The 9,386-nt window shown below is 40.3% G+C and overlaps 1 protein-coding gene across 3 annotated transcripts in view; it reads left to right on the top strand.

Moving 5' to 3' along the window:
- LOC109287932 (schwannomin-interacting protein 1) overlaps positions 1–9,386 on the top strand; it is a 135,703-nt gene that overhangs the window by 73,620 nt on the left and 52,697 nt on the right. The window contains exon 1 of one of the 3 annotated variants that reach the window (XM_019503217.1): positions 4,672–5,169. The exons of the other annotated variants lie outside the window; for them this stretch is intronic. Coding sequence (XP_019358762.1) covers positions 5,092–5,169 — 78 coding nt within the window. The 5' untranslated portion in view covers positions 4,672–5,091. Of the gene's footprint in view, positions 1–4,671; positions 5,170–9,386 lie in introns of those variants that run through there. 3 annotated transcript variants of the gene reach the window in all.

Consider the following 9,386-nt stretch of genomic DNA (forward strand, 5'->3'; position numbering starts at 1 on the left):
CCCCCGCCTGCCTCCCAACACACAGACTCTCTTTGTTATGTGCAGGAAGTTACGTTTTTGCACTTTTTAAGAATAATCAAATTATATGGCATGAACATTCTGTAATAACGTCAAAGTATAGTTCATGGAACTTATTCAAGAAAGTTACACTTTTTTGAAAATCTTGATTATGCTTAAAGTACTGCAGTACAGTGAAGGACTTTTCTTCTGCTTTGCCAAGTGACTGGTCTAAATATATATTGAAAGAATATATTGAGGAGCCCAAATCATGTTATCAGAATTAAACAAAACATCAAAATCCCTAGTAAAAGCAAAAATATGTTATTTTTAGTAACACTGGGAAATAACATGAGCTTTGGAGAAGAACCAAAAATAATAAAGCATGTAAGTATAAATCCCTTGTGCAACCAAGTAATTACAAATCAGACTACTGAGAAAGTAATTGAGCTTAACATGCCCTATTTATTAATTTTTTTCTTGAAACTTCAGAATAGATTGTTAGGGTAATATTACAATTCATAATTTCTTCATCTTTAAAATGGTAAAATAACTAGCAAACATAATATGGATGAAAATGTGTCAGTACAACTTTAGTACTTCCGAAGACCTTTATGAAACCATTTTAGGAGCATTAAAATAGTAATCTAATTTACAACCCAGCCACATTGCACTGTGTACCAAAATGGTAATTCCTTATGTTCCACCTTTTGAAGATCATTGTTGCCATCATATATATGAACATTGTAGCTTGGGATGTGATTCTGCCCTTGCCTGGATTTTTCTTTTAGAAATGTAGGCCTTTATCCAGTAACATGATTAAGTGCATACGTAGCTGTGATGGAAGGTGCCTTAAGTGGGGTTCCCTGAGTGATGTACTGTCCTTCCGGCATGGGGTCCATCCCCTTAACTCACCTGCCATGACCTGGTGTTATTATATAAAGGGAGAGTTCAGTGGAGATCTTCCTGTGGGCCCCCCCGGGGACAGCAGTACTCATAATTCGGGTGCGATGTTCCATGGGGTTCCACCTCCCCTACACCCCGTCCACTTGCCAACCGGGTGGGCACCAGCAATGGTGGTTCGATCATCCTTAATCAACCTCAGCTTGCCTTGAGGGGGACCCCATGTCCAGGTGGGTTCTGTTGGCGCTTATCAGGCTGCCCTTCTCCGGCGAGTAGCCTTCCCACCAAGGAGACTGGCAAGCTGTACATGCGTTGGCTGGCGCCTACTTCAGTGCCTCTGAGTAGGGTGCTTCTGGTCTTGTGCCTCTTCTCTCTTGCATTTTTTTTTTCTCTCAAAAGAAATAGACCCCTGGGGAGGAGAGGGGTGTGGATTTGCCTCCTTCCCCCAGCCTCCTACAGGGGGCTCAAATGCCTCCTGCTCTGCCTGCTGGCGTTGAGCCGGCTGCACTGCTCCTCCCTGCTGCAGGAGCCTCAGTGCGTCTGGCGTGCTCCATGCCAGTGTGCTCCCTTGCTTCCTTCGCCCCCCAGGTTCCGGTGGGGCTTTTAAATCTTCCTGAGGTGGCTGGAACAGCCGCCACAATTGGCTCAGCTGTTTCCAGCCTGGGGAACAGCTAATTAAACAGCTGGCATAATGCCAGCTCTTGCAGCCGCAGTTCCTGCTCCAGCTCTGGCTGCGCTCTGGGACGTAAGTTCGCCCCGCGGGGGGGCTGTTTATGGGGTTTGGAGCCCGCGGGGACTGCCTTCTCCACTTCGGGAGCCTGTGGGGGCACCTCGCTGCCACAGTAGCTTTCAGCACATGAAGATTTCCACTGACTCTAGTGCTTTGCTGAATCACGGTTTTAGTAGATATAATTTAGTGACATTCATGAAAGTAATAGACTAATGGTGTAATGGGAGCCAGGCCAAGCGATAGGTGCAGAACAAGCATTAGCAAACAGCTTAGCTCCTTCACCTCCCTCCTGACTTCTGATACTTGTAAAACTAGTCCAAAAGGGGGAGTGTCAGTCACACTGCTAAAAAAAAGTGTCTAGTTTTTACATTATAGAAAATTTTAAATTTGCCTTTGGCTTTGACAGAGATTTATCTTCTATTGGAAACCAAGATTGTCTTCCCCTTATGCCAGATTCTAAAATGTTCTTCCTTAAAGTCATTCCTACTTCAACTATTGCCTGTGTACTCTTGACACCAATAGATTGTTTTTTTAGCCCAAACTGATTTTATTCAGATATATTTGTGTAATTGGAGGCAACAATGATCATGATTTAAAAATTCTTCCAGTATATGCCTCCTTCTAGCATATATGTTCATGTGTATGCTGTTTGATGTTTTCCTCCAATATTTTGAAAAGCCTTTATCTTAAAAAAAAAAAAAAAAGAAAGAAAGAAAGTTTTGCTTGAAGTTTTTTGGTAAGAAATAACCTCAGACTTTCCAAAGGGCTTAACAAAGTGAAGCATTTGAAAGTAAGAGGGGTACCAAAATCCCACAGGTCTCTAACACGGCTGCGTGAAATAGGCTATATTTGATTTGGATTCGGCTCATTGTCCCCAATTCAGTTCGGCTGAATCTGAAGATTCCATGCTGATTCGGCAAATCAGCGGTTCAGCCATAGACACAGCTTTAAATGTTTTTTCTACAAACCTCGTGAACACTGATGCTGGGGTAGATGGAGCAACCCACAAGAGTGCAGTGTGCTTGGCAGTGAACCTAGATATGAACCGGAAGTACTTCTGGTCCACATTTGGACCCACTGCCAAGCATGCAGGGGGGCCCCCCTGCACCCCCTGGCTTGGCAGTTGGCTGCAGGGGGACTCTGGATGCCCCCCAGACCAAGGAGGCACCAGTTGCCAACCCAGAGGGGTGAAGGGGGGCCCCCCAGTGCACTCCCTGGTGAACTTGGAAGTGGACCAGAACTGGTCCACTTCCGGGTCGGCTACCGAGCACGCTGGGAAGCCCCCCCATGCTCCTGTGGGACGCTCCATCCACCCCACCGTCGCAGCATTCGTGAGCCGCCTGGTACCTTGAGGTATGTAGAAGAAGCAGGTAAAGCTGTCTAAGGTTCCGAGTCGATTCAGAGAGATTAAAGGGTCTCCTGATTCGATTCAGAAATTCAACCACTTGATTGGGTCGAATTTTTGCCAGATCGAATCAGGGACTGAAGCTTCACACAGCCATAGTCTCTAACTTAAAGATTTCCTTGTTTAAAAAAGGGTGGGGGATAAGTCATTCTGGCAAGTGAAGAATGTCCTAAGTAGTCATTGCACGTAGCCTGCTCCCCACCAGCAGTGGCCAGCATTCCTAACTCCAGACCTCTTCTAGCATTTTCCGTCTGCTCTTCCACCAGAGGACAGAGGGGATGGGGTGAAGGAAATCTTCATTCCTGGTGCACTCCTGTCATTCTTGGCTTGGCTGTCTGTGCCAGCAGCTGCAGCTGTCAATAATCCCTCTCTCTCCTGTCTGAAAACATAGAGAACAACTGAGAGATGATGCATCTTAAATGTGCACGGAAGTGCTGAGAAAAATGCAAGAGTCCTCTCACGTATTGCCCGTGCAATGTCTGGGGAAAAGAGGACTCAGTTCATGCTTGCATTTTTTCTCTGTCTCAGCCTGAGCCTCTTCTTGATAGCAGCCTCTCTACTGTCCTCTCAGTATTAATTTACCTAAGCAGTTTGGAAACAGTAACCCCTTCCTTGCAGGGGCACTATAATTTTCAACTTACCTGCATAAGGGAAGATATGCCATCAGTCTGCTGCATTCAGCAAGATCTTCACATTCCCCATAGAATGGATGTAAAGAAATTCTTATACTCATGCTTTCACCTTCTCTTTTCCCTGAAGCAAAATGTTCACTCTTGAACAGCCGATCTCATCTCATGACAGTGCTGTATCTTAGATCTGAACACAGGTAAAACATGGAAAGTTGCTGGGTTCGAGAAAGAGGGAGAAATGGAGGAATCTGTGACTTCACATATGCAGTACCATTATATGACTCCTATCCCCATAAGTCTAGAATCAATAGAAGTCTTGATGAAATTATAAAGGATTCCAGATGTGGAAGCTGGGGCAGAGCGGGGAACACGGTGGCTCACTGAGGAGCTAGGTTCTACAACATTTTTCTTCAATTTGCAGCTGTCACACGAAGCTTTACTCTTGGAAATGTTGGAGGTGTGTGACAAGGCAAAGCTGCATATCTGAATGCTCCCTTTTTCTTTCATTAGGTTAGCTTCATGTTCTGTCCTAGAAGCCTGGTTGTATCTAAAAGTATTCCAGCTACGAAATAACTTTTCAAATAGAAAATTCCTTCTTGGGTGTCTGCATCACGTCAAATAAATTAATTAAAAAAAATCTATATTAGGTGTTGGTGTACCTGTCTCTTTTATAACTAAGCAAAGTAGTAAAGTTTGGAGTGCAAGATGTATTAAAAAATTGCTAATAAACTAAAGGTCTGGATATTGAAATGGCAAAAGCTACCTAAATTGAAAAGACTGCTTCATTCTGATTTGAGGGGTTTGTGTAAAAAGATCCGAGAAGTGAGCCTCTTGCCTTGCCTTGCACAGCCTTAACTAAACTATACTGTTTTCATGTTGTCATAAGACACCAGTTTTTTTCCTTCTACCCTGGTACAGTCTGCTAGGCAAGTTTCCAGCTATTTTTATCCTGTACTACCAGTGGCTGCAGGAAGACTGCTGCCTCACTCGTGTAGCTGCAACACACTGCTAAGCAATGAACTCAGTGTAATCAGCTGGCCCTGGCTCAGAGAAAGCCTTGACTTTATTAGGGAAAAGAAGCATGCTTTGGAGAGGATTCTAGCAGAATTATCCAGAGGAAGGTGATAGCAGATGGTGAGAAGTGTATAGTCCTGACAGGCCTGGGTATCAGGAAGACGTCAAATTTAAACTGCACAGTGACAACTGTCCTCACTCCAAAGTGAGGGAGACAAGAGAATAAACACTGGAGAGTTTCTTTGAATGAAAAAAGAAGAGCTAGGACGCTGACTTGAGTTCAGGTTTTCATGTGATACTGCAGATTAAAGAATGAGAAATCCAAAGAAAGCACCATGGAGTATGGATACAATGAAGAGTGATTTATTATAGGGAGCATTTTATCTGTAACTTGGGAATTTGAGAGTTAAAGGATGAATTTGGACAGTGATGGAATGGATGACATCAGCAGTAAAATATCCACATTGGATATGCAGGGGAATTATAAAAAGGTAAGAGACAAAAAGAACTCTTTTGTCTTCTAACAATTGCTCTACTTTTGCAGAAGAGAAATAGTTCAAATCTTGAAGGGTTGCTAAATACCATACACAGCACCCTGTGCTACAACTCATCCTTGAAGACTGAATAAACAGTCTTTAATGTGTGTGTTCTTGATGTGTTCAAATATTGAAACATTCTGTTGTATTTAACATTTAAGACCTATTTTTATGAAAATATTCAGTTTTTGGTTTATTGCAATATTTTTTAGTTTACTACATTCTACATTTAGCTTTCAAAAGTACAACTTACTTTTTACACAAAATAAGAACTATTTCTGTAATAAGTGATTCCTTTTGGCCCTCCAATTCCTGAGGCAAATGTACAATGTAGCTTAAGAAATTAAAAGTTTGACTTTATTAAGTTTGTACTTTGTAATAAATGCATCTTGAAACAAAAGATATAAACTCAAGTGTTCTGGAGTTACAGTATTTACAAAAATTTTATAACAGCCTTTATCCTTTTCAAAAAATGGCCTATATAGTTTTGGAACTTTAAATATAGTGATTGTCTACATCTGGTAATAACAGACCTAGGTAAAAATAGCTTTAGTTGCATGGTTGCAGTCCTCACGTTAACTGCTAGTATGTGCTTGTCCCATGAGGGCCAGGATGTTATGCTACTCATTTTTTCCGGGAAGCAAGTGCTGTTCTATATTGTCTCACAATATGTACAGTAATCTTCATCAATACCAGTCATAACATCCTGAGAAGTGCTTAGCATCCTCAGCTTCCACTAGCTTCAGGCAGAGGACTGCACTTTGCAACATATATCACGTTGTTGTATCTATAAAAATCAAATAAAGAATTGCTGTAGTCCTAGCAGTAATTTAAACTGTCACAGGAATAAATACTTTTACCTTGAAACAGTTTTCTATGTTGCACTATTTATCACAAAATGGCTAATATTTGCTACCATTTTGTATAAATTAATCTTTTAGCAGTGTTGGCTGTATCTCTAAATTAAAGATTCAGCTAGGTCTAGTAATAATTGTAGAATAATATACCTTGTTGTTACCCCTTACTTCCAAATATTATTTTAATACATTTTCTTTCATCATAAGTACTCCTGTAAATGGCACCTTTAATGTGTAAAGGCTATTAATAGAGTAGGTTGAACTATGAGTCAGCCAGATACACCAGTGCTAGCTAATGATCGTTCCCTGGGTGATATGAACATGGTCTTTTGTCATTTGTGTGGACAATAATGACACTTGCTGTATTGCAGTTTATTTGCTTGCTACATCTTCTGTTTTTAAAGTTGTCTAAGTGTCAAGAGGGAAAAGAGTCTGAGGTTGAGAGACCACATTAAAGACATTTAATATCCACTGCAGGAAAGGTCTTGTTACAGGGTAGAAGTCATGTTTTCAGGCTGTTGTCTAAGAGAAAATTACTTTAGCAATGATATGCTGTATATGTATACGTATGTGCAGAAAGTATAGTATATACAAACTGTTAAAACTTCAGTTCACTCTGTTTTTGTTTGCTACATGTAGAAGAAAGGGTACATAAAAATTGGTCACAAGATAATGGTCTAATGCATTACCACCAATGGATAGCTATCAACTAATGATCCAAGTAGCTTTTGTGGTACTTAGGCTCTTCGTAACATACAGTGTAAATTATGGAGGTAAGCCAGTGATGTTTCAGAAACAACATAATGAAGTACAATAAAACTGAGCAGGGCAGAAAAGCTTGTCCAGTGAATGCTATCTAACGTGCTTTTGGAAACATTCAGTGAAGAAAGGTTCCTGTTGAAACCAGAACTCAGGAATTCTCCTTTGCTTCCAGTGTAGTCTTCAGATTGTTACAATTCTCCTTTTTCAGGAGTATATAGCCCTTTTGTTGGTCTGATAAACCTACCTGTTCTTATTGCTTAAATTTCATGATATTAAAGACCTAAAAGTAATTGGTATAAGAATTGATAGCAATATTATGGCACTGAATGGTTTGTTTGTTTGTTTTTAAATTGAGGGGATTTGTCTTGTTGTTGTTGTGGTAATCCAAAGCCTATTATAAGGAAACTAATGCAATGAAAGGATATTCAAATGTGTAGTGCATCCAGAAAAGGAAAGATGTACCAAAGGCAATAGAGATTCAGTAAGCTGTTGGCAATATCTACACAACTTTCTTTATCCTTTAATTACAGGTGGCGTGCCAGCATTTGTATTTTTGACTCTGTTTAGTCCTTGGTGTAGTAGGTCCTTGATGTAGTTAGATATGTTTTTCAAACCATGGATGGAGAATAAATAGGTTGCACTATACTATCTGTTTTGGTAGTATAAATATCATTGGTTAAGTTTTTTGGAATTTGCCCTCATGTAACCAGTGACAGATCTTGCCAGCTGTTGGATCAAAATGATACATAAAATATGTTGAAGATTGGCTATACCGTGAAAAAAAATGAGAATTGTGCAGTGCCCTCCCTGGACCCTCTTTGGGTACACTACAAAAACCTGTATATGTATTGACATGTACACATTCTGCTGGAAAAAACTGGCATACAGGTTTTCATCTTCCTACATGCTAAATGTTCTCTTCATGCCTAAACATCATGAAGACTTACACTTCTACTAGATGCAGTATGCAGTAGCTCTGCTGACGCTCACATGATTTTTACCAGGTTGGTCTTGTCATCCTCCTGGATATTCCAACTAACAGAAAACAGCTCATCCCCCTTCGACAAAGAATATTATTATATTTGTGAGCTTGACAGGACTCCAGAACAAGCTGCTAAAGGCTAAAGAAGTTGCTCCTCTCAGCTATTCAAACCAGTTCTGATGTTCTGGCAGTAGGTTAATTATAACCATAATTAAACTTTTTAAATGCTGAGTAAATGACCCATGTGACATCCTTTATGCTGTGTTATATAGTAATGTTCATTTGGTCAGATCTAACACAGTGATGGGTATGAAAAGGTTCTTGGACAGCTGACTAACTTTTATAACTCCGTTTAGCCAAAGTAGGAGCCCTGACATTGATATTATAACTCTCAATCCACCAACTTCCAAGTGTACAACACTTGACTTTTTAATGTGTTGGAAAGACCCAGTGGCCCCCAAAACTAAACAATAAAAACTGAAAGATACACACATTGCTTATTTACATAATGCTATAAATCTACAGATAGTGTTGTTCTTTTATGTATTAAAACAAGTTTTTTCTGTAGCCGTCATGATTATACTTTTGTCACCAGCCCAGCCCTAGAGGTGTTTTTCCTTTATAATAACTGATAAAAACAGATGATAAATGAGTTGTTGTGGAGCTAAAAGATGGGAAAATGTGCATTGAGTGGAGGTTATTTTGAACCTATTGTGATCATATGATTGGTAAACAAAAAGCATTTATAGACATGCTCCATGGGTGGGGTGGAGCGGGAGGGCTTTAATTAGAGCAGTTCTCCAAGAGCTGCTCTAATTAGAGCACCCAGAACATCAGGTGCATCAGCATCCCTGCACTGAAAAATGGCAGTGGAGGCACTTTAACAAAAGTTCATTCAATAAGCTTTAGTTAAAGCATCCCTGCCTCCATTTTTCAGCACAGGAACGCTGATACACATGACACTGGAGTCTGCTAGAGCGTGGTAATTACCACACATGAGAGCAGCCTCACTGCATATCTGTAGGCACCCAAAAAGCCTTATTTAAAGTGGTAATGATTTTGTACATTTGTGACGTGTTGGAATGCAATCACATTTGATGATAATGATGCAGTCAGAGCAGTCTACTTGGTAAATTACCAAAGAAAATTTGGGGCTTTCGTAAACTGAATTGAAATTAGTACTTTTTGATGTGGTGGTTCAAAGGACAGTAATGTAACATATTTTTACCTCTGTCCTTAATTGATAAGAGGTTTAGACCCTTTTATTTGTACATCAGATTATCTAGTTATACATTTGTAGACCAAAAAAAAATTACATCACTGTTAGCAGGATTCATAGCATTTGTAGCTTTCACTTCCTCTTCCTGCTGTCACATGCCTTTGCCTGTCCCTTGATAAATCACAGATACCTCATTAGTTCAGTCAAATGTGCCCTCAAACTTAATTTTCAGTAAGGCTTTAGGAACTTGAGAATTTGGCAGGGGTCATGAACACTCATGGGTTTGAGAAATTCATCTATGCATTGGCCCTGAATTGTAGAAGATTCTGTAACTACATCTAGATTTCCTAAT

Source organism: Gavialis gangeticus, unplaced genomic scaffold, assembly GCF_001723915.1.
Source record: "Gavialis gangeticus isolate Ggan-Ray unplaced genomic scaffold, GavGan_comp1, whole genome shotgun sequence".
Taxonomy (NCBI): Eukaryota; Metazoa; Chordata; order Crocodylia; family Gavialidae; genus Gavialis; species Gavialis gangeticus.